The 26,727-nt window shown below is 39.2% G+C and overlaps 1 protein-coding gene across 1 annotated transcript in view; it reads left to right on the forward strand.

Annotated features, from left to right (window-relative positions):
* The window catches only part of CASR (calcium sensing receptor), a 109,378-nt gene that overhangs the window by 69,897 nt on the left and 12,754 nt on the right, over positions 1 to 26,727 (forward strand). The window contains exon 5 of the mRNA XM_028505254.2: positions 8,772 to 9,002. Within this exon, the coding sequence (XP_028361055.1) occupies positions 8,772 to 9,002 (231 nt within the window). The remainder of the gene's footprint in view (positions 1 to 8,771; positions 9,003 to 26,727) is intronic.

Genomic DNA, 26,727 nt, shown 5'->3' on the forward strand with positions numbered 1-26,727 from the left:
TATTAGTTTCAGGTATATAATATAGTGGTTCTACCTTACAATGTGATCACCACACTAGTAATCATCTATATTCCCCTTCACCTCTCACCCATCCCTCCACTTCCCCGACCTGTGGCAACCATAAATTTGATCTCTGTGTCTGTGAGTCGATTTTTGTTTGTCTGTTTTTCTTTTAATATTCCACATATAAGTGAAACCATACTATATTTGTCTTTTTCTGTCTGACTCAGTTCACTTAGCATAATGTTCTCTGGGACTGTCCATGTTATCGCGGATGTCAGGATTTCATTCTTTTTTTATTGCTGAGTAATATTTCATTGTATATAATTATCTAGCACATCTTCTTTATTTGAAGAAAACAAAACACCAATTCAAAAATATATATATGCACTTTTGTGTTCATTGTGGCATTATTTACAATAGCCAAGATATGGAAGCAACCTAGGTGTCTGTTGATAGATAAATGTACCCTGATTTTTTAATCAGATCATGTTTTACACTCCTCTTGTATTTTTCTTAGTTCCGGGCTGACCAGGGGAGAGACTGAATGATAGGAGGGGGAGGAGGGAATCCCCCAATTTAATTGAATGACCCAACATGTAGCTTTCAGCTCTAGCTCCCGAATTTTCTAACTGCATCTACTTAGGCAAGCTGCTGCTCTAAGGCAGTCTCTTTTTCTGTAAAATTACCCTAAGCTCTAGACAACTTTCCACTCTAGGTTCTTCTGAAGATGAAATGAGATGATATATGTAAACCCAATCGGTACATTTTTAAGCTCTAAACAGATGGAGATTATTCTAGTCGGATTTCAATATGCCTCTAATCAATTAATCAGTTAGGCAAAAACAACTAAAATAGCTTTGTATACAGAACCCAACCACCAGAGACCCTTAGGGAAAGAGACCAAGAAACCGAGAATGTACAACCTGTGTCAGTTATTTTAGAGATTCTCAGGGGATAAGGAGTGACTATCCAGACTTGGCAGAATGAGTCAGGACCTACAAGTATTTAGTTGTTCTGGTGTGGGAAAAATCTCACTCAGGCATCATTGTTGGCTAAAGTTTCTAATCTCTATGAGGTCCTTAAAGTTTCCTTCCTTGCACTGCACTCACCCCACCCACACCCTCAATCCTGTCAAAGAAAGAGGAACTGTAATGAAGGTCAAAGACCAAAAAGACTTCAGCAGCCAGGAGGCTAAGTTGTGAAGTTTTAAGAAGTAATGAAGGGACAGTCTTTGAGTAAATACTATTGTCTTTTCTCTCTTCCTTTACATTTCCTCTGGAAAGAGGAACCCAGTCTTTGAAAGCCTATCGAACCAGGGTGGGGTTGAAGGGAAAAGAGGCTTCCAGTGGGTAACTTGACAGTTCTGTTCTTTGGTGGATCTTCTCCCACACAAGGAAATAAGATGCAGATGGTCAAGATCAAAGCCTGGACATAGAAAAAAAGCAAGAATCAGGCTATCATCAAATAGGGACTTTTAGTTGCATACTATAGAAAACTCAAACCAACCTGCTTAAACAGAAGAAGGAACATTATTAGTAGCTCATAACACTGAAAATCTCAGAAGCATTCCAAGTACAATAGATGTTTTCATCTCCAACTCTCTGTTACTTATTCCTCAGGATTAACAGTTTTCAACCTTTGCAGAAGCTTTAGGTTCATAAACTCCTTACTTCCCAGGATCTCCTGTAAAAATCCCACACTTCACATCAATTGACCAGTCCAGGGCCACAGATTCATCCCTGAAGCTAGGAGTGGAGTCCTCCCAAACTCCATAGAGTGAGAGTGAGGCAGGGAATGGATCCCCCAAGTTAAATTCAGGATGCTATTACCAAAAGGAGGAGAAAAGAGACGCAAAGCAGCCAAAATAAAGTGCCTACTACACAGACACCTCAGCTGACCCTCATACAGGTAAAGCTGTGATCTCCTGACTGACACACAGTCTGGCACAATTCATCCAGAAGAGGAAACAGGAAAACAAGGTCAGAGTTCTGAGGAGGAATAACATGCAGGCATTAGCCAAAATGTGATGAGTACTTGCTGTAAGTCTCCTTTGATCCTTAGGACTCCAGGCAGTTGGGTGGGCCTTCCAGAATTTAAGTTCTTGGCCATGTCTCAGAATATAAACCAGCAATTCTTATTAACCAATTCTTATCAACACTCATTATTAAGACCTGCATGGAAATCTGTCACCCCTACAATCTATACAATATAATCCAAGAATCTCAGTCTGGAATTCCACCCTGACTTCTCTCCCTTATAAGCCAATCTTTCTAGCATCTCCACACAAAACACCAATTACTTTTGGCATAGAATTTTTGCTAAGACACTATCCCACACCCAAAGAGCCATCAATTTTTGTCTCCTCTGTCATTGTCCACCACAAACTTTTAACTCTTCCAAAATTCACTTTCTCCTGAAAAAGCCTTTTCAAATCATATACCCACACACACACTTTCTGACCATTCTTTCTTCCTTGTTTTTGCCATTTATATACCCAGCTTAAGCTTCCACAGCTCGTCATTTGGCTGAAATAGTAAGGTCAATTATAATTTTCTTTTGTTGACCTAACCCCCCTAAAATTAATCAACAAGCCAACTCATATGCCTTAAAAGTAACACTAACAGGTAATTTATGAGCATACAAGATGCAATTTCCTCTTGACCCCCACAGCGATCCCCAAGCCCTCCTCATGCTGCTTGTCAGCTTCCTCTTCACACTGAGTTCTCTGTTGTACTACTCTAAACTTCATGAGAGCAGGAACCATGTTTGTATTGTTCAGCACTGTGTCCAGAACACCTGACACCTGAATATGTGTAGAATAAGTGAGTGGATAAGTAGCAGTCTAGTTGATTTGACCTGACAACACTACCTAGAGTTTTTTTCAGAGAATTGTTCAACCTTGAAACAAACATTGCAACTGGATATTCTGGGCTCTGATTGGAAGATCTTGGGTCACACGCCCAACAATCAAATTGAATGGGACATCATGTAAGTCAGTATAGAACTGTCTCTTCCTTCTATCAGGATGACTGTGCACCAGACATACTTCCTACTTTCCTCTACCTTACACAGACCATTCAGTAGACAAAAAACAGGTATGCATGGTGACAGAACCATGGCAAAAATAGAAGCCAAACAAAATTGATCTTGCCAGAAATTGCTTATACTGTTGGGGGCTGGGAGAGGGGAGGTGAACTGGGGTGAGAACCAAAGGAGATAGAGAAGATGGAGCCAGAAAATAGGGCTGAGGTTAGAGAAGGGAATTGATCTAGGATTTTCCCTACACTCAGCACAGGAAGTGGGCAAGAAGCAATAGGCTCCTTATCTGTGTGAACTCTTCCTCATTATCTGTGTGAATGGGGTGCTTTGTGCCTCCCACACCACTTGCCCTCTGTGCTAAGAACTGATTCCATGTGTAAGAGGTGGAAATTGTAGACAAGAGTGGAGTGGGAAAGGTTTGTAGTCCCTAGTCTTTGGTTTAATTCAATTGACCCATGCCAAGGTGGATTCCCATTTATGCTTATACTAAGCAATAGTTTGACTTTAAAATCCTTTAGAAGAAATATCCTAAAAGGCCACAAGATGGAAATTTTACCACATAAAAGATAATAAAATATGTGACCATCTAAGTGTGTGCATATTATACAATTTTGTAACTCTTTTCTTAATTTTTTTTTTTATTCATTGACACACTTATGCATTCACTGGTTGATTCTCATATGTACCCTGACCAGGGATGGAACCTACAACCTTGGTATATTGGGACAATGTTCTAACCAACTGAGCTACCTAGCCAGGGCTATACCTCTTTTATTATATGTCTTCCTCAATGTTTAGTGTTCTTTGTGAACCTGTCAGTCTTTTTGTGTTTGTATATTATCCTCTATGTTTAAGTTATTTTATTAGCTTTTTTCTTTTCTTTCCTCCTTCATTCATTCTTTTTCCTCATATTCTTCCTCAAATAAAATAATTTAGAAGCATATTATACTGATTTATAATCTCAGTATAATTTCTTATACTTTCTTTTTTAAGGAAGCTATTAGTTTCTTCTTCAAAAACTCTGAAAAAAAGAACAATGTTCTCTTTGGGGGAAATATCTCCATTTTTTGTAACTTATGTTGCTTTTCTATGTGTCAGTAACTCTCAATTTAAAGATTCTTTACCGTTGCTTTTAAGGGTGAAATTGTTTCCCACTCCACCTTACCTTTTATGCTAGATTACAATGCTGGAAATTAGGTGCTCAGATGCAAAACTTGCCAAGTAAACATGGCAAAAGAAATATGAAAGATGTCTAATGAGATAACTTAGACATGTGACTTAGTAAACAAATAACTGATTATTAATGGACAAGGTGAAATTTTTGACTCAAAAAATTCATACTCATGCGATTTTATCTACCTACCTGCTGTGAAGATGAAACACTATAGTACTGTTCAGGTTAGGATTTGAAGTAAGGAAGAAAATTAAAAATGTCATTCAGGATGAGCCTTGAAGGCTAGATAGGATTTGTGGAAAGGATCTGTTCCTTGGAGGAAAAAATATCCAGACTGAAAAGAAATACGAGTTCATACTGTATGGTTCCATTTATGATATTCTACTTCTAATGAAAGAAGACAGATCAGTGGTGGCCTAGGCTTGCAAGTGGGGGTGGGACTGACTTGGAAGGGGGGACTCAGGGTACCTTTTGGGATGATGATAGTGGCAGTTACACAGGCATATGCATTTGCCAAAACTCAGAACTACAACCTTAAAATGTGTGTGTGTTTTATTCTATGTAAACTATACCTCAATAAAGTTGATTTAAAATACAAAACAATGGAAAGTCCCTGGGGTGGGAAAGTACAGGCCTTTCATGGAGATTTGGATGTCATTTAGTTTCGACCACTTTTCTCATTATGGCCTCTTGGATTGCCATGAGCCTTTTACATGTGTCTACCTTTCCATTTTTTAAATATATCCATTTTCTCAACCTCAGTTTTACACAGGTCAACCTGTTGTAACTAGAGATGGACAACTTAATAGACAGGCTATCTAATTTGACTTCTATACCTGAATAGGTAGTATATAGTATAATGGTTGAGAGTCTGGACTCTAGAACTAGACTGACTGGATTTAAATCCCAGTTGCTACCTAATAACTTTATAACCTTGGGAAGTCACTAAATGTGCCTCAATTTCTTCACCTGAAAAATGGCAACAATGGAACTTACAAATTTATTATGAAGATAACATTGGTTAACATATATAAGGTGTTTAGCATACTACCTATGTATACTAAGTGTTCAGTAAGTATTGGTCTTGAGTATTATTGTTCTGTAGGTGAGGAAAGACTCAGAGAGGCCAAAATTATTTTCCCAAAGTCATATAGCTAGCTGGTAAGAAAGGCAACTTCTGCCTCAGGTGGTCTATTCCCTGATGAGGCCAAAGTAACAGTTAAAAGAACTATGCCCACTTGTCCCTCTGGGTACATGCTCTCTAGCTCCTGAGAGGTGAGCCAGATCAGATAATGGTGAAGACTAAGCCCTGGGCATTCACCAGAGGAAACCAAGTGTCCTGAACTCTGGTTCACACACAAACACAAAAAGAAGTACAGTCTGTGCAAATAAGTGAGAGTGGACACAACTAACCACATCAGAGTATTTGAACATCTACCTGTCCATCTTGAATACTACTATATATCTTATCCCTAAAAAAAGTGCCTGCTTGGCCCATATTGATTACTCAATAAATACTTGTTGAATGAACAAATAGCTAAAGGAAGAGAATGGAACAAAGGTAAATGCTGAACAGACTGAGGTTAAGTGAATGACAAGGACAGTACATGGACATGGACCTAGAAAAGGGAGAAGGTAAGTGGTCTTAGAGAAGCTGGCAGAAAATTTTCATACAATGAAACTGCAATAATTTTGACTTCATAAATTTGGGCTGAAATTGGCTTCTTCATTATCAATGAGTTAAATGACTAAGGGAAAACACCACTTTGGTAAAAGTTTACAAGTATAAACGGAATTATTGAGACAAAGATCAAGAAACAACTAAATTTTAAATTCTTATTTTTAAAAATTGACACAGGCTTCCTAAGAACCTTTATCAGGACCAATGTATTAGCATAATTCGTACCAGTAGGTATGCCTAAAAGAAGAAAATAAACTTTTGTAAACCTATTTTGGCTTTTTTTATTAAAAGAAGAAGGAGGAAGAAGAGGAGGGGGAGGAGGAGAAAAGCCAGTCCTTCATTCACTTAGTCTGAATTAACTTATTATAGCTAATTGCATAATTACGGGTTCTCTCTGTATTAAGAGACTTCCAGTCCTTCACTTCAGCCTTTTGTTGCTCCCTTCATCTTCTGGCATACTGCCGTCATCATTCTTACATGGAAGAGTTGTTTTTTGGACGTACCCTTCTCTTTAGGCAGTTCTCAGCTGTTACTAAAACATCATTGTGCCGTGGTGACTCCAACTTCCCTTCACCTCACCAAGGCAGTAGAAGGTTTATAATCAATTTATTCCACATTTTAAATGTTGCAGGTATGTCCAACCTTTTGGCGTCTCTGGGCCACACTGGAAGAAGAGTTGTCTTGTGCCACACATTAAATACATTGGGACACGTAATCACACAAAAAATCTCATATGTTAAGTAAATTTATGAATTTGTGTAAGGCTGCATTCATAGCCATCCTGAGCCATATGCGGCCCATGGGCCACAGGTTGGACATCCCAGAACCAGAAATCAAATGTATGCTCTTAATCAAAACATGATATACAAAATATAATATTTAGCTGCAGCTTTCTTAAAAGATCACAAAGTAAAAGATAGAAAGTAAAAGATAGTAAAATTGTTGTTTTACTGCAACAACAATTAAAATAAAATTTTAAAAAAGATCACAAAATATTTTCCCAGAAAAATTAAGATCCCTCTTTTTCCTTAATGAAGAGAAAGTTAACATTTTATCCAATGAAAACCATAATTCTTCTGATATGTCTACTATACCATATGTCTTCTAATATGTCTTAAGTAAATTATTTAGCACATTTTAAAACAAATTTTGCTAACAGTTCTGTTTGCCTGCTTGTTTTCTTTTTGTTTTAATCTGGAAGCTTTATTTTTCTTTTTAAATCAAAACATAAGAACATAGATTATAGTTATAGCTCAAAGGGAAAAATTGTGTTGACCCCTCAACCCATACTATAGTTTTTAGTAATTTGCTTTTCAATATATAGGTTTAAGTTCCAACAGATTACATAAAAGCCTTAAATTTTTATGATCCTTGATGGTAAGTTTTTCAAAAAATGAATCTGTTGTCTTTTCACTTGATTTGAAAGTTCTTTTGTTTGTTTGTTTGCTGATTTGTTTTTATTTGAGTATAGAACTTGGACCCCTATGTTTTCAGTGTGAATCAGCCCGACTCAGTCGAATTGCTCTGGGTAGAACCTCCAGCACAATGTTGCACAGCCAGAGTGAAAACAGACATTCTTGTCTTATTCCTGATCTTAGGAGGAAAGCAGTCTTTCACAATTAAGTATGATGTTATTAATGTAGGGTTTTCATAGATGTCCTTTCTAGGGTTGAGGAATTTCCCTTTTATTCCTAGATTGCTGAGAGTTTTAAACCAGAATGGAGGTTGGGCATTTTAAACGCTTTTTCCATATCTACATAGGTGAACATGTGGTTTCTCTCGTACACCATGTTAGTGTAATCAAATGTTAAACTAACTTTGTGTTCCTGGGATAAAAGTTACTTGGTCACAGTGTATTTTCCTTTTCATAGTTGGCTAGATTTGATTTGAGGTGCAGTGGAAGTGAGTACCCCTGCACTTGCAGGCTGGATTGTGTCTCACTCTTTCTAGGTGCCTGGCACTGGGCAGATCGTGCATGAAAGATAAGCTGCTGATTGCCCGCTGCCTCCTCTTGACCCATGTCGGGGGCATGCAGGAAGCAGAGCCAGGAGCCTGATGATGCTGCTGTAGAGCATTAGCCAACAGAGCACAGGCTTTGCACCCCCTGTGAGCTGTGTCACCCTGGAAAAGATACTTTCGTTTTATATGCCTCAGTTTCCCATCAATAAAATGGGATAATAGCACTACTTGTTGTGAAGATTGGATTAGATGGTGAATGTAAAGTATTTAGCATTGTTCCTTAAAGGGAGTACAATGACTAGGAAGGTTTAGTAATTATTATTTTACTTTTTTTGTATGAGGGCTTTGTGACCCACAATAGTTAATGATTGGCCGTAACTATTACAACAGGATCCCATTCACAGCCTCATTTATTTCTTCCTCCCACTCCCCTTGCTGTGATTTTTGGTAGCAAGACACTTCTGCAGAAGCTGCGGCATAGAGAAGATGGTGCAGTTCGTAAGGGCTCTTAGTGCCTCCACCCCTTCTCCAAAGCCCATCTCAGAAAATGCTAAGAATGGGCTCTGGCTTACAAACCCACTCCTCCTGGGGCACCACTGAGTGACAGTGTATCTGCACTAGCCTTGTCTTGGTCTTTGGTGAGATGTATCCCTTTTCCCTTCCTAATTTCAAAAAAGTGTTTCCTACCCCAGGCACAATGTGAGTACCACGTAAAGCCCCTAGCTTACCAGGGCTGCCACTAGCACATGCAAGTACCCTAGTGTAAATTAGAAAAAGGTATCTCTTCCTCAAGTCATGTTCCTTCCACTTTGTTAGAAGATAGTTTTACTGTCCTTGCACAGTGCAGAACCTCCACAACCATATGTGGCAACCCTGTGGCTTATACTCAGAATATTCATCTCTGTTCCTCTTTAGGTCCTGAAGCACCTGCGTCACCTAAACTTTACCAACAATATGGGTGAACAGGTGACTTTTGATGAATGTGGTGACTTGATGGGGAACTATTCCATCATCAACTGGCACCTCTCCCCAGAGGATGGCTCCATTGTGTTTAAGGAAGTTGGATATTACAACGTTTATGCCAAGAAAGGAGAAAGGCTCTTCATCAATGAGGAGAAAATCCTGTGGAGTGGGTTCTCCAGAGAGGTATGTGCTTTGCATCAAAACACCAGATGCCTCCCTCATAGCAGGAAACTGCTGGGTTTCAGAGGGCCTTGGACTTGTTACTACAGGACTTCTAGAATAATGAGGCCACTTGCCTCAACACACTCACTCTGCATCACCAGGGCTCCCTGTGAAATCCATGAGTGTTTAGTGTACAGAGGAGAATCCTTGGAACCTGCACCCCGTGCTTATTATGTTGAAACAATTTTATTCTTTAAAATCTGACTCCCTGGTTGGTCAGTTTCCTTGACTAATACTGTCCCCAACCAGAGCAAAATATTTAAGCAAACCATAAACATTGCTCAAGGCAGAGCTAGTGATCCAAACAACTCAGGGCTACTGACCTGTCAACCAAAATGACATTTTGTTTTTCTCTTTGGGAGATCTATAACAAATAGGAAATGTGTGTGACCATGATCAGGATCCCCTCCCCTGAAGACCCCTGCATCTAAATGCCTGATTAATAACCAGAAGCCCATCACCCAGTGAACATGCGCTCAGGAGAAAACACATGATATGTTGTAATGATGACCATTCTATGGTGGTTGTGTCCCAAAATGTTGGGACAACCCAGGCTGCTGACAACCCTGGTCTTCTATAGAAACAACGCTGGATGGGGCATCCTCTTTAACTCTCCCAAGAGGCCTGGATAAGACCCACTATGTTACTCTTAGTGTTTACCTTTCTAGTATCACCTTTGAGAGTTTTAAACTACTTTTTATAACATGACCAAAGATTCAACTTCATCTTTTTACCAAATGCTCTTTAGGTTGGTGGGTTTCTGATCGGATGCTACAATTTCATTGTTTCCCAATATGTATGATAGTTACCAATGCAAAGGTCCCCTATAGATAGTGAATCTTATCCACATTGTGTGAGACATTGCGAGCTTCTACCTTAGAGGGTGGGTTCTCAATAGTGAATATGTTATGACCTTTTTCAGACAGAGATTTTGGGGCTCCAGGGTCTATATAACTGTCCACTAATTATACCCTTGTCTAAATTACCACAAGTTTCAACTGACTGGAATCAAAATTGATCAGCTATACTATCACTAATTTCCTGCTGTTGAATCAACTAGGTTATCTTCTACCTCCATTAATGCACATAATTGTCTCTAACTGGTGTATATCTCATCTCCCTTTCTGCATGGAAACTATTTCCTGTATAAGTTTCTATAACCCTAATGTCCTCTACCAGCCTGTGCACACCATGGGCTTGAGCACTGGTAAGTGAATACCAGGGAATTGTCATGAATTTAGTAATTTATGTTTCTGGGATAGTTGACAGAGTTATAAACTAAATCTAATTTTTCTGTAGAAACATACCTCAAACCTAGCATACATAAGTACTCAACAAATATTAGAATCTAGTCCACTCTTTTTATCCCATGTTTTTTGTAGAAATGACCATAAAATGCCATATATATTTAACTACGAATAATGCATTAATAACTTCTCAACATAGCTCACAGTTGTTAATGAGATCAAGGAAGCAAAAACATACTATAAACTGAGTTATACTATATAAATGCAAACTGTTATTAATATTGCATTATAATATCTTAATCAGTGTCGATTTACTTTCTTTTTTTTTGCAATTTATTTTTCAATTTACTTTCTAATGAGGCACTTTAGAGTTAGAGGGTCTTTAAATATCTTTGTATCCAACACCCCAATTTAAAGTTGATGACACCAAGGTTTAGAGAGGCAAATGTTTCTTGCAAGACCAGACAGATGGTCAGTGCAAGAGCTGTGACTAGGATCCAAGTACCCTGACTCTGATTCCAGGGTTCCATCCCCTACACCAGTGATTTTCAACTTTTTTCATCTCATGGCAGACATAAGCTAATTACTAAAATTCTGTGACACACCAAAAAATATATAAGAATTTTGGCCCATCTGACAAAACAAAAATAGGTATAATTTTGATTCATTCACACCAAGCAGTTTTTGGTGTTGGCTGTTTCACACACACACACACACACACACACACACACACACTGTAAGGGAAAAGAGATCAATGCCCCTGACTAAATAGTCAAGTATTGTGTGTTTTAAAAATTCTTGTGGCACACCAGCGTGCCCTAGCACACAGGTTGAAAATCTCTGCTCTACACTATACTCTCCATAATTATTTCATTTTTTATTACAACAAATGAGAAGGAAAAGAGACATCTTCATTGGGGACTTCCGATACAGATGGGCTTCCTTGGGCAAAATTGGATAGGCATCTTTGATGAAACTCTTAGGGAGACTTGAAGATACTTGGTGGCTATTTGCAAAATGAATCTTTCTGGTCACTGCCTCAGCCCACTCCTTTGGTGGTGAGATTTCTCTTTAGCTGAGGGATGCAGAATGGTGCAGTAAGAGAGCTCAGAGGGTGGAATTCTACTAATCACTGACTACTATAAAGCAGGATTTGGTATAGTGAAAAGTGCAGACTTTGGAAAACTAAACTGGTTGTGGATGCCAGCTCTCCAGTAAGTCACCATATGACCTTGAGCCTATTTTTTAACCATTATGAAGAGCAGAAAAAGATGCATGGCAGAGACTATTAGAGGACCCCAATATTTGTTCTCCCCCTTTTTCTTTAACAAGAAGAATCAATTTTGGCTGGGCACGTGACCACCCAGAATAAAAATATTTCCCAGCCTCTCTTTCAGCTAAGTGTGGCCATATGACTAAATCCTTGAAATGGAATGCAAGTGGCGGTGTTATGTGATGGAGTTTAAGAACCTTCTTTTAAGAAAGTGTTCACAAGGATCATTTGCTCTCTTCATCATCCCTTCCTCAATCTTGCTTCCGGGAACCAGATACTACCATTAAGAACTATGATGCCAAGACCAAACATGGCAGACCAACAAGGCAGAAAGAGTCTAGGTCTCTAGTACTGTGGAGTACCATCTCAATTTGGACCACCACCCCAGACATGAATATCTGAGAAACTGATTTTAGTGTTATACAGTCAATTTTGATGTATTTTACCACCCACAGACTAAATAGAAGCCAAAGGGAAAGCTACTAAACTCATTTTATGAAGCTAATAAAATTTTTACAATATCAGACAAGGATAAAGCAAGAAAGTGCAATTGTAGATCAATCTTTTTTTATAAGCACAGATGCTCAAATCCTAAATAAAATATTAGCAAACCTAGACCAGCAGTGAAAAAATATACAACACATCATGACCCAGTAGAGTTTGCAGTGAATTTACAGGAATATGATGATAGCCCAACACTACAAAGTTTATGAATGTGGCCTACTGCATTAACAGAATAAAAGAGCAAACATCCACTATAAGGTCAATAGATGCAAACAAAGCATTCGATGATGTCCAAAACACTTTCAGAGTAAAAACAATGCTCTATAACTAGGGATAGAAGGAAACTGTACTTTACCTTAACTGGGTAGAGGATAGAGCAACCATCATTTCTCAATAGGAAAAATTTTAAAGTATCAAAATTTTTTGGATAATCAATTGGGTTCATCACTATCATTAGATAATCCAGTGGGTTGGTAACTCAAAAGGATTCAAAGAAATTTTCTGAGAGTAGCTGGTTACCACAGTCGAACGGGCTAATGTGTACTGACTTTAACTACATCTTTTCCTTTCCTTCTCAAGGTCTTAAGAGTCTTAGGAATCATCAGGTCCAACTGCCATTTCTATTCCTCTTTTGTTGAAAGATAATGCCAATCATCTTCTGTTCATGTTTTTTAAAACTCCTTGTGTAACCAGTTATTTCTTTTCTGTTAGAAGCAATTATAATGATTTCATTGCTTTCCATGTGTTTAACTTTGTGACATGTCTCCAATGCAAGCAGGTTTGTGGGGGGAGGAAAATAATCTTATTAAAGAAACAGTTTAGAAATAGTGTGAACCCTATTATGTACCATGCATTATGCAAGTCTTTTTACCTGAGGGGTGCTACAAAGATGAGTAAGACCTGCTCCCTACCTGCAAAAGCAGATGCTTTTGCAAGATAAACTGTATTTTATGGTATATTTATTATCTCTGATACACATAGACTTTTAGGATCTAAATACTAATAATTTCCTAGAGGAAGTTCTCAGTAGCTTGGCATCCTGAGAGAATGAGATGGAAGCAGAGTTCCTGAAATGGTGAAGCACTGTTAAATTGGACAAAACTGTCAAAAATGACATTCTAAATCCTGGAAATCGATAGAGGCATAAAACAGAAGGTAAAATGGCTTTTTAAGAAAAACCAAAGAGGAAAAATCCAAGATGGCAGTAGAGTAGATAGAAGCTACAATCACCTCCCCCACAGAACTAAACTGAAATTACAACTAAAATATAGAACAATCAACCTCAATAACCAACTGAAGACAAGCTAAACAGAAGTCTTATAACCAAAGCTTTACAGAAACCACATCAAGACTGGTGAGAAGGGTGGAGAGAGAATAAGGGCTGGTCCTACTCCCATGGGAACTGGCTGAGATTCTGGAGGGATATCGTAGCTGCAAATGTTCCACCAGAGGAGCATGGGCGTCAACCCCACAATGGGCTCCTTAGCCCAGAGCACCAGAGCCAAGAAGAGTCACCCACATAATATCTGGCTGTGGAAATCAGCAGGGATTCTGTCCACCAGGGAGAGATGAGAGTCTGCTAGAAACACAGGCACACTCTTAAAATGCCAACACACAAAATCTCATTTTCAGCCCCTTACCCTGGGCTCTGGCAGAGGGAGAAAGGGCCAGACTACAGTTGTGTGAGGAGAGACCGGGGTTTGTGGCTCTAGAGAGAAAGCTGAAGGGACAGCCACCAGGCTCCCTGTGTGAGTCCCTCTCCCATACCACCTGTAGATGCCATTTTTCTAGGGTGTAGCACTCCCCTCCTTATGGCATCAGCCTGGGGGAATGTAGTAGCCCCACCCTCTAGACTCCCTGTCACCCCACCCTGTAGAACTCATACCCTGCTGAGGAGTCAGCTACCTGGGCAGGGGTGTGGAAGTCCAGGCAGACTGAGGGGGTATCCTGACTGAGTTGTGTGGCTCTGAAGCAGAGACTATCTCCCCTTCTTCCCTCAAGCCTGACCAGCACTCCTCCTTAAGGGAGATCCACTAGCCCCACCCTCTTGACTCGTGTATCTCTGCCCTGCTGAGCTTAGGCTCTGGGCAGAATCTGGGAAAGACTGAGTTGTGTGGCTCTAGGACAGGGGCCCTTGTCCCCTTACAGGGTAGACCAGGGCAGAGCCCTCCCTTCACATGGTCAAATATTGGTCTGTTTGGCCCTCAAAAGCTCTGCTAGCCTCACCCTGAGGACTTCCTGAGACCATGCCCCAGCACAAATATCTGTAGGCACCCACCAGGTAGCATCTAGACTTGGTATATGCTGGGACTTTTGATGAGTGGCCTCAGACCCAACACTAACACAGAGATTGGACCTGTATCAGTCTGGTGAACACCACTAGCCCCTACCTGGTAACTCACTGAGAACCTTCTTCATGCAACTTGAGTACTGCCAGAGGCCATTTCAGTGACTGAGCCTAACAGGCAGTCAGCAGGTGGAAGCAGGCAGGGGCAAATGGAAGTGGATCTCAGGGTGCCTTGGGCCTGTTGTTGACCTCCCAAACTCAGTGCTGGTGGAAGCTGGCCTTGGTGCACAGCTTGGTCCTTTCTATGCACACCTATGCAGCCACTAACTGTGGATTGCTTTGTAGCTCCAAAAAGGTTGCTCAGGGCCATGCACAGGGCAATGTCTGAATTGACCTGCACCAGACTCCCTCCCAAGAGGTCTCAGAACCAACACACCCAGTGGCCAGCTTCAGACAGCATTAGAGAAGGATCCAATTAGCTTCACAGGTGGCATATCCAAAGTGAGATCTCAGCAGGCCCTAGACCTTGCTGAGGCAAATTCTGCTTAATGTGGTCAGCACCTGCACAGTGGCTCATAAATTGTGTTCAAGGTCAATTCTCACAGTTAGCCAGCCTGAGGGTCAAAATCACCCACAAATGGGCCAATAACAGTCAAGACTCAAATACAGCAGGAGGGCCCACATAACCCACACAAAAGACACTGCTGGAGCACCCAGATCAGGTGATCAAGGAGACTGCATCACTGGGTCACACAGGACAACTACAACATGAGGCCACCCTACCAAGAGTGGGAGTCATAGCAAATCTATCTAAGATATAGAGCCAAACACAGAGACACAGCCAAAATGGGGAGACAAACAAACATACCCTATAGGAAATAATAAGAGAAAACTCCAGAAAATTAGCTAAATGAAATGGAGATAAGCAATTTACCAGCTACAGAAGTTAAAAAAAAAAATGGTTATAAGGATGCTCAAGAAACTTAATGAAAATTACAACAGCATGAAAAAAATATAAATAATGATAAATAACTAGTCAGCTACAATATCTAAAATGAAGAATACACTAGAAGATAAACAGTAAGTTGAATGAAGCCGAGGAGCAAATCGGTTCCTATAAGGGAGCTCCCATAAGATTCTCAGCTGATTCCTCAGAAGAAACATTTCAGGCCAGAAGGGATTGGCATAAAGTTTTCAAAGTGATAAAAAGGAAGGACCTACAGCCAAAACTACTTTACTCACCAATGCCATCATTTAAAATTGAAAGAGCAATAAAGAGCTTCCCAGAAAAGAAAAAGCTAAAGGAGTTTATTATCACCAAACCAGTATTACAAGAAATTATAAAAGGGTTTTCTTTAAGAAAAAGAAGAAAGAGTAACATAGTGATAAAGAATAAAATGGTGACAAATTTGTTCCTAGCAATACTCACTTTAAATGTAAATGGCTTAAATGCTGTAATCAAAAGCCCTAGGGTAACTGAATGGATGAGAAAACAAGATCCATATATATGCTGTCTACAAGACACGCACCTCAGAACAAAAGATACACATAGATTAAAGTAAAGGGATGGAAAAAGATATTTCATGCAAATGGAAATGAAAAAAAAAAAAGAAGCTAGGGGGAGCTTTTAAGATCTTGCTCCCTAGCATGTTGTCAGTTTGGCTTACCAAATCTCATAAAAATTCAAGAAAAAACACTTCCAGCCAAGATGGAGGCATAGGTAGATACACTGTGCCCCCTCACACAACCAAAAGAAGAACAACGACAAATTTAAAAACAACAAAATTCCAGAACTGACAGAAAATTGGACAGTATGGAAGTCTGACAACTAAGAGCTAAAAAAGAAACATTCATTCAGACTGGTAGGAGGGGCAGAGATGGGCAGCAGGTTGAGAGGAATCTCGGCAAGGCAGCAGCTGAAGGATTGGGGTGGGCAAGGCAGTGGCTGGCAGACTGGGTGAGGTGGCTGCTGGCAGAGTGGGCAGTCCCACATTTGTGTGTGGATAAACCAGGAGGAACACCTGGGGAGCAAAGCAGACTATGCAAACCAGACTTCCAGCACAGGGAAATAAAGCCTGAAAATCTCTGATTGAAAAAACCTGTGGTGGTTGAGGCAGTGGGAGAAACTCAGAGCCTCATAGGAGAGTTCATGGGAGAGAACCACAGGGTCCTAAAATGTACACAAGCCCACCCACCCAGGAATCAGCACCAGAAGGGCCCAATTTGCTTATGGGTAGCAGGGGAAGTGACTGAAAGCTGTCCCAGAGCTGAGCAATGAGCATTGTTCCCTCTCAGAGCCCTCCACCATGAACAGTGCAACAAAGCAGTGATGTGGGTTGCCCCGCCCTGGTGAATACCTAAGAATCCACCCCTTACTACATAACACACATGCCATGATAGAAAAAAAATGGCCTAAATGAAAGAACAGATCAAAACTCCAGAAAAATACAACTAAGCAATGAAGAGATAACCAACCTATCAGATGCACAGTTCAAAACACTGGTAATCGGGATGCTCATGGAAATGGTTGAGTATGATCACAAAATAGAGGAAAAACTGAAGGCTATGAAGAGTAAAATAAAGGAAAATGCACAGGGAATCAATAGTGAAGGGAAGGTAACTGGGACTCGAATCAATGGTTTGAAGCAGAAGGAAAAAGTAAACATTTAACCAGAGCCGACTGAAGAAACAAGAATTCAAAAAAAAGTGAGGAGATGCTTAAGAACCTCCAGGACAACTTTAAAAATTCCAACATGCAAATCATAGGGGTGTCCCAAGAAGTGGAAAACCAAGAAATTGAAAATTTATTTAAACAAATAATGAAGGAGAACTTCCCAATCTGGCAAAGGAAATAGACTTCCAGGAAGTCCAGGAAGCTCAGAGAGTTCCAAAGTTGGACCCAAGGAAGTACACACCAAGGCATATTATAATTACATTACCCAAGAATAAAGATAAGGAGAGAGTCTTAAAAGCAGCAAGAGAAAAGGAGACAGTTACCTACAAAGGAGTTCCCATCAGACTGTCAGCTGATTTCTCAAGGGAAACTTTGCAGGCAAGAAGGCACTAGAAAGAAGTATTTGAAGTCATGAAAGGCAAGGACCTACATCTAAGATTAGCCTATCCCACAAAGCTATCATTTAGAATGGGAAGGCAGATAAAGTGCTTCTCACACAAGGTCAAGTTAAAGGAGTTCATTATCACCAATTTCTTATTCTATGAAACGTTAAAGGGACTTACCTAAGAAAAAGAAGATAAAAATATGAACAGTAAAATGACAACAAACTCACAATTATCAACAAAAGAACCTAAAAACAAAAACAAGCTAAGCAAACAACTAGAACAGGAACAGAACCACAGAAATGGAGATCACATGGAGGGTTATCAGTGGGGATGAGGAAGGGAAAATGAGGGGAAAGGTACAGAGAATAAGTGGCATACATGTTAGGTAGAAAATCAACAGGGGGAGGGTAAGAATAGTATAGGAAATGTAGAAGTCAAAGAACTTATATTTATGACCCATGGACATGAACTAAGGAGTGGGGGTTGTGGGTGGAAAGGAAATTTGGGGTGGAGTGGAATAAAAGGGGGTAATAGAACAACTGTAATAGCATCAGCAATAAAATATATTTTCAAAATTCAAAAAAAATTTCAAGAAGAAAGCTCAGGTGGCAAACCTTATAACTGAACAAACAGACTTAAGACAAAGGCTATAAAAAGAGACAAATAAGGACACTACATACAAATAAAAGAGTCAACAAACAAGCAAAATGTAACCAGAGACATTGAAATTAAAAACAAATTGATAGTAACCAGAGGGAAGGTGGGAGGCGATAATGGGGGGAAAAGGGGGGGAGGGTTGTTAAGGAACATGTATAAAAGACACATGGACAAAGCCAAAGAGGGGTAGAATGGAGGGTGGGAGGTGGGGGTGGCTGAGGTACGGTGAGTGGTGGGGGCAAAATGGAGACAACTGTACTTGAACCTCAATAATAAAAATGACTCAAAAAAAGAGAGAGTCAATCCAACAAGAGGATGTAATTCTTCTCTGATATTTTTTATTGTTGCTCAATTACAGTTGTCACCATTTTTCCACATTATTCTCCCCTGCCCTGCCCACATCCCTCTCCCACATTGAATTCTACCCCCTGTTGTTCTGGTCCATGGGTTCTTTACATTTGTCCCAAGTTCCTTGACTTGACCCTTCACCTTCTTTCACTTTGTATCCCCCTTCCCTCACCCCTTGGGTCACTATTGATTTGTCTTTATTTCCATGTCTATAGTTCTCTTTTGCTTGCTTGTTTGTTCTGTTGGTTAGATTCCACTTATAGATGAAATCATATTGTATTTGTCTTTCATCGACTGGCTTATTTCACTTAGCATAGTGCTTTCCAGTTCCATCCATGCCATTGTGAACATTAGGAGCTCCTTCTTTCTCTCTGCTGTGTACTATTTCATTGTGTATATGTACCATAGGCTTTTGAGCCACTCCTTTACTGATGGGCACTTAGGAGACTTCCAGCACTTACCAACTGTAAATTGTGCTGCTATGAACTTTGGGGTGCATAGGTTCTTTTGGATTGGTATTTAGGGGTTCTTAGGATATAATCCTAGCAGTGGAATTGCTGGATCAAAAGGCAGATCCACTTTTAGTTTTCTGAGAAAATTCCACAGTTTTCCATAGTGGTTGCACCAGTCTGCAATCCCATCAACAGTGCACTATGGTTCCCATTTCTCCACAACCTCTCCAACACTTGTTTGTTGCTTTGTTTATGATGGCCATTCTCACCAGTATGAATTGGTATCTCATTGTGGTTTTAATTTCATCTCTCTGATGGCTAGTGATGCTGAGCATCTTTTCACATGTCTCTGGGTCCTCTGTATGTCCTCCTTGGAGAAGTATCTGTTAAGGTCCTTTGCCCATTTTTTAATTGTATTGTCTTCCTGGAGTGGAATCATGTGGGTTCCTTATATATTTTGGAGGTCAAACCCTTGTCTGAGGTATCATTGGCAAATATATTTTCCCGTATAATTGGTTCTCTTTTCATTTGGCTGGTGTTCTCTTTAGCCATGTAGAAGCTTTTTATTTCGATGAGATTTTACTTGTTTATTCCTTCTTTTATGTCCATTGCTTTAGGGGACATATCAGTGAAAATATTGGTGCATGGGATATCTAAAATTTTCCTGCCTATGTTCTCTTCTAGGTTTTTTATAGTGCTGTGATATACTTAAGTCTTTTATCCATCAAGAGTTTATTTTTGTGTATGGTGTAAGACGATAGTCAAATTTCATTTTTTTAATGCACCTGCCCAGATATCCCACCTTTTGCTAAAGAGGCTGTTTTTAATCCATTTTATGGTCCTACCCCCTTTGTCAAATATTAATTGACCATAGAGTCTTAGGTTTATCTCTGGGCTCTCTATTCTGTTCCATTGATCTGTGTGTCTGTTCTTATGCCAGTACCAGACTGTTGGATTATAGGGGCCTCGTAATATAGTTTGATATCAGGTATTCTGATCCTTCCTACTTTTTTCTTCTTTTTGAAAATAACTGAGGCTATTTGTGGTCATTTATGGTTCCATACAAATTTCTGAAATATATGTTCTGTGAAATATGTCACTGGTATGTTAATAAGGATTGCACTTTATTTTATTTTATTTTTTATTGTTGTTCAAGTACAGTTTTCTGCCTTTCCCCCACCCTTCCCTACCACCCCAACCCTCCTCACCTCCTTCCCCTATTTCCATCCCCTCTTGTTATTGTCCATGTGTCCTTTATAATTGTTCCTCTAAACTCTTCACCCTTTTCCCCCATTATCCCTTCCTCTCTCCCCACTGATCACTGCCAGCCTGTTCTCAATTTCAATGTCTTTGTTATATTTTGCTTGCTTATTCATTTTGTTGATTAGGTTCCGGTTAAAGGTGAGATCATATGGTATTTGTCTTTCACACCTGGCTTATTTCACTTAGCATAATGCTCTTCAGTTCCATCCATGCTGTCCCAAAAAGTAGGAGCTCCTTCTTTCTTTCTGCTGCATAGAATTCCATTGTGTAAACGCACCTTAGTTTTTTGATCCATTCATTTACTGATGGGCACTTAGGAGGCTTCCAGCACTTGCCTATTGTAAATTGTGCTGCTATGAACTTTGGGGTGCATAGGTTCTTTTGGATTGGTATTTAGGGGTTCTTAGGATATAATCCTAGCAGTGGATCAAAAGGCAGATCCACTTTTAGTTTTCTGAGGAAAATCCACAATTTTCCATAGTGGTTGCACCAGTCTGCAAGCCCACCAACAGTGCACTATGGTTCCCATTTCTCCACAACCTCTCCAACACTTGTTTGTTGCTTTGTTTATGATGGCCATTCTCACCAGCATGAATTGGTATCTCATTGTGGTTTTAATTTGCATCTCCCTGATGGCTAGTGATACTGAGCATCTTTTCATATGTCTCTGAGCCCTCTGTATGTCCTCCTTGAAGAAGTGTCTGTTCAAGTCTTTTGCCCATTTTTTAAAATTGGGTTCCTTGTCTTCTTAGAGTGGAGTCATGTGAGTTCTTTATATATTTTGGAGATCAAACATGTGTCTGAGGTATCACTGGCAAATACATTTTCCCATAGAGGTGGTTCTCTTTTCATATTAATGTTGTTTTCTAATAATAGGGATTGCATTGAGTCTATAAATAGCTTTGGGTAATATGGACATTTTGATGATGGTAATTCTTCCAATCTATGAAAACAGTGTATGCTTACATTTATTTGTGTCTTCCTTAATTTCTTTCTTCAGCATTCTGTAGTTTTCTGAGTACAGGTCTTTTACCTCCTTGGTTAGGTTTATTCCTAGGTACTTTAGTTTTCTTGTTGCTATATCAAATGGGATTTTCTCCTAATTTCCGTTTCTGATATTTCATTGTTCATGTACAAACATGCCTCTAATTTCTGAATATTGACTTTGTATCCTGCTGTTTTGCCAAATTCATTTATTAGGTCGAGTAGTTTTCTGGTGGAGTCTATAGGGTTTTCTATGTACACTATCATGTCACCAGCAAACAATGACAGATTTACTTCTTCCTTTCCAATTTGAATGTCTTATTTCTCTTTCTTGTCTGATCATTGTGGCTACAACTTCCAGTACTATGCTGAATAGAAGTTGTCAAATTGGACACCCTTCTCTTGTTCCTGATATTAGGGAGAAAGCTTTTAGTTTTTTCCTGTTGAGTATGATATTGGGTGTAGCTTTCTTGTATATGTCCTTTACTATGTTGAGGTGTACTCCCTCTACTCCCACTTTACTGAGTGTTTTTATCATTAATGGGTACTGTGTCTTGTCAGAAACTTCTTCCCCATCTATTGATAGGATCATGTGAAATTTGTCTTTTGTGTGTGTGATGTATTATGTTTATTTATTTGCAAATATTGTACCATCATTGCATCCCTGGGATGAATCCCACTTGATTATGGTGAGTGATCTTTCTAATATATTGGTGGATGCAGTTTGCCAATATTTTGTTGAGGGTTTTAGCATCTATATTCATTGGCAATATTGGCCTGTAGTTTGTTTGTTTGTTTGTTTGTTTGTTTTTATGTTTTTGTGTATTTACCTGGCTTTTGGAGTAGGATTATGCTGGCCTCATAAAAGAGTTCAGGAGTCTTCTGTCTTCTTGGATTTTTTGGAATAATTTGAGAGGGAAAGGGGTTAGCTCTGCCTTAAATGTTTTGTAAAATTCTACTGTGAAACTATCTAGTCCAGGGCTTTTGTGTGCTTGGAGTTTTTTAATTACTGCTTCAATTTCACTAGCTGTTATTCATCTGTTTAGGTTTTCTACTTCTTCTTCATTCAGTTTTGGAAGATTATAGGTTTGTGGAATTTGTTTATTTCACCCAGATTTCAAAATTTCTTAGCATATAGTCCTTCATAGTAATTTTTTAAGTCCTTTGTGTTTCTCTGGTATCAGCTGTAATCTCTCCTCTTTCATTTCTGATTTTGTTTATTTGGGTCCTCTTTTTTCCTTGATGAGTCTGCTTAAAGGCTTGTCAATTTTGTTTATCTTTTCAAAGAACAAGCTCCTGGATTTTTTAATCCTTTGAATTGTTCTTTTAGTCTCTGTGTCATTTAATTCTGCTCTGCTCTTGGTTATTTCCTTCCTTCTACTCACTCTGGGCTTTGTTTATTGTTATTTCTCTAGTTCTTGTAGATGTGGATGTAGGGTTAGATTGTTCAATTGAAAATTTTCCACCTTTGTTAGGTCAGCCTGTATTGCTATAAACTTCCACCTCAGGGCTGCCTTAATACTGTGTCCTTGTAAGTGTTGGACTGCTGGGAGTTCATTTTCATTGTTTCCAGAAACTTTTTGATTTCTTCCTTGATATCATTCTTACCCATTCATTACTTAATAACATTTTATTCTGTCTCCAAGAATTTGACTGTTTTTGAGTTTTTTCCTTGAGATTGATTTCTAGTTTCTGGCCCTGGTAGTTTGAGAAAATGCTTGATACAATTTCAATTTTCTTGTTTTGTATCCTGTCATGTGGTCTGTGTTTTAAAATGTTCCATATGCATTTGAAAAGAATGTGTATTTTGCTTCTTTGGTTGAACTGTTCTGTATATATCAATTAATCCATTTGATCTAGAGCATCATTCAGTGCCACAATATCCTTGTTGATTCTTTGTTTGGAAGATCTATCCATTGTTGCCAGTGGGGTGTCAAAATCCTCTAGTAAAAGTGTGCTGCTGTCTGTATCTTTCTTGATATCCTCCAATATTTTTCTTATATATTTGGCTGCTCCTATGGTGGGCGCATATATATTTACAATGTTTATGTCTTATTGATGGATTTCTCCCTTGAGCATTATGAAGTGTCCTCCTGTGTCTCTTTTCATGGCCTTTGTTTTGAAATCTATTTTGTCTAATATAAGTATTGCTACCCTGGCTTTTTTTTTCCTGTCCATTTGGTTGGAATTTTTTTTCCTACCCTTCACTTTCAGTCTATGTAGGTCTTTGTTCTGAGGCAGCTGTCTTGTAGGCAGCATATATGCAGGTCATGTTTTCTTATCCATTCAGCTACCCTATGTCTCTTGATTGGAGCATTTAATCCATTTACATTTAAATTTATTAATTGCCATTGCCATTAGTTGGCATTCATTGCCATCTTCCACTTTGTAACTGTGTTCCCTTCTCTCCCTCCCTCCCTCTTTTTCTTTATGTTCTTAAAGCAGTCCTTTTAGCATGTCTTGCAATGTTGGTTTGGTTGAGGTGTATTCTTTGGCCTTGTTTTGTCTGGAAAACTACTTATTTTGCCTTCCATTTTAAATGAGAGCCATGCTGGATAGAGTAGTCTTGGTTGCAGGCCTTTGCTTTTCATTACTCGGAATATTTCTCGCCAATCCCTTCTAGCATGTAGTGTTTCTATTGAGAAATCAACTGCTAGTCTTATTGGAGCTCCCTTGTATGTTACTTCCTGTTTCTTCCTTGCTGCCTTTAAGATTCTCTCTTTGTCTTGGAATTTTGCCGTTTTAATTATGATGTATCTTGGAGTGGGCCTTTTTGGTTTCTTCTTGACTGGGACACTATGTGCTTCCTGGACTTCTGTGACTTCTTCTCTCATCCAATAAGGAAGTTTTCTGTCATTAGTTTTTCAAACAGGTTTTCTATCCCTTGCTTCTTTTCTTCTCCTTCTGGTATCCCTATTATATGGATATTATTATGTTTCATGTTGTCCGACAATTCACTTAACCTCTATGTATTCTTTTTTAGTTTTTTTCCCTTTCCTTGCTCTTTCTGAGAGTATTTTTCTACCTTGTCCTCCAGCTCACTGATTCAAACATCTGCTTTTTTAGCCTGCTTTTGATTTCTTCTACTGTGTTCTTCAATTCAGAAACTGAATTCTTTTTCATGCCAATGTAGTTTGCAGTAAGTTTCTTTCAGCTTCCCTGTAGTTTTTGTAATTCTCATTGATCTTCCTTATAACCATTGTTTTAACTCAGTATCTGATAGTTTACTTGCCTCTATTTCTTTTAGCACTCTTTATAGAGATGCCTCCTTTCCTTTCAATTGGAAGTTGTTTCTTTGTTTCCCCACTTTAGAGGAGACTCTTCTTGTTTATTTCTGCATCTTAAATTGATCTGCTTTGACTCCTTATCATTGTTATGTGAACTTCTACAGAAGGAGAACTGTGGGATTCAGTGGTGTAGTCCCCTTGATCTCCTGAACTTGATGTTCCTGGGATGCACTTTCTGCCATTTATTTTGGCTCTCTGATTGTAATTGGGTTTTGATTGTTGTTTGGTTTTTCTTTTATGGGTCCTTCCCTCCAGCTGATTGACTGAGTGTCATTCACCCACCAGGTTTTATATGCTGTTGTGCAGGTGCCGCCAGAACAAAACCACACAGCACAAGAAACATACCCACTCCTGCAAAAATAACTCCCACCCACAATCCCACTATCAACAGTAAGTGAACCAGTATTAATAAGGGTGTAAAGAGAATAAGACTATTATAAGAATGGAGAAGTGAATATGAGATGATTAACTGAAAGAGAAATGATTTTGAGAGGGTAGAGGGGGAAGCACTAATAAGAGTAGGAAATCAGAGCACTGCAAAGAGAGAGAGTAAAATTTCCATTGTAAATAAAAAATGGAATAAAGAAGGAAGAATGGAGTAAGAGAAAAGAAGCATATAGTATTGGGACTGAATAGAAATTTTAAAAAATAAAGTGAGAGAAAGAAAGAAAAAGAATAATTAATTAATTAATTAAAAATAGGAACCAAATTGGAGAGAAAGATCTATCACAGCACTATCAACAACAAATGAGCTAAGATTAATATAGAAGGGATGGGAATAAGAGGGGGAAAAGAAAGAAAAACTTAAGAGATATCTAGAGGAAAGGGAAGTGATTTTGAGATGATAGAGAGGAAATACTAAGAATGAAGAATGAAACCAAGCTAACACAGGGGATAATTAAAATTTTAGATAAAAATAGAAGGGATAAATGAAGATGGAATGGAGTAGGAGAGGGGAACGGTAAAATTTTGAGCTTTGAAATACAAAAATACTGAAGATCTAGAGATAAAATTGAAAAAGTGCAATAATAACTACCTTATCCACAACCAATTAGCAAAGAATGATAAACGTGAAGAGAGAATATGGATATTTTACAAACAGGAAAAAGAATGTGAGATGATGAATGACAAGAAAATTGGTTTTGAGAAGCTAGATGGGGGGGAAATAGTAAGAGTGTATAAATGAAACAAGTTCTAGCAAAAGAGAAAACAAAATTTAAAATGAAAATAATAAGAGGAAAGAAGGAGGTAAAATGGGATAAGAGAAAGGAGGAGCAAAATATGAGAATGTAAATAAACTATAATATAAAATCTAGTGACTTAATATACACAAACTTGAAGGACAATAAATGAATGTTAAGAAACTATGCAGGCAAGAAAATATTGAAAATCATGGAGAAAACCACGGTAGATTTCATCCCAGTAGCATCTAGTATTTGCCACTGCTTTTTCTTTCTAGATCTGCCTCTTGTAATGTCAGATGGTGTCCCAGTCTGGCCTTAAGCAGCCTGTTCAAGACTTCCAGGGATCGGCCCTGGCTGGTGTGGCTCAGTGGATTGAGTGCAGGCCTGTGAACCAGAGGGTTGTTAGTTCAATTCCCAGTCTAGGGCACATGCCTGGGTTGCGGGCCAGGTCCCTGTTCAGGGGCGTGTGAGAGATGACCACACACTGATGTTTCTCTCCCTCTCTTTCTCCTTCCCTTCCCTTCTCTCTAAAAATAAATAAATAAAATCTTTTTTAAAAAAAGACTTCCAGGGATCTACTATCTGTGGCTAACTCCTTCAGTTGTTAATCTAGTCAATCTGTAATCAGTAGTCAGACTTAAGCACCACAGGATGGGGCAGAGTAACTCCTGGGGCAGGGCTACTGCTTCCCCTGAGGCTGATGCCACTCAAAGGGGAGTGGTCTGACTGATCAAGATGGGTCCTGAAGTATGGGGGATGACTGAAGTATGAAGTATGAAGCACTGGGATCCTAGAGGCTTCTCTCTCAGTTCTCTCCCCAAAGTCACTGTTCTGAGTCTCCAGTCTCTCCTCAAATGTCTTTAGTCCACTCCATCCTCCCCCACTTTGCCAGAGTCCAGGGTAATTGGCTGCATATGACAACTTATGCATTGGCCCTTTAAATGGCTCTCTGAGTCACCAGGCATCCACCTCTGGCAGAGAGAAGCCCTGCCACTTTACACAGTTGGATGTTATCTGAGCTCTTTTTGGGCTCTGGTGCTATAGGCTGGGGAGCACAGCTTAGGGTTTAGACCCCACACTTCTCAGGGGAATCTCTGTAGCTGCTGAAATATCCCTCAGACACTTCATCTGCCACCTGTG

The sequence above is a fragment of the Phyllostomus discolor genome, chromosome 2, assembly GCF_004126475.2.
Source record: "Phyllostomus discolor isolate MPI-MPIP mPhyDis1 chromosome 2, mPhyDis1.pri.v3, whole genome shotgun sequence".
Taxonomy (NCBI): Eukaryota; Metazoa; Chordata; class Mammalia; order Chiroptera; family Phyllostomidae; genus Phyllostomus; species Phyllostomus discolor.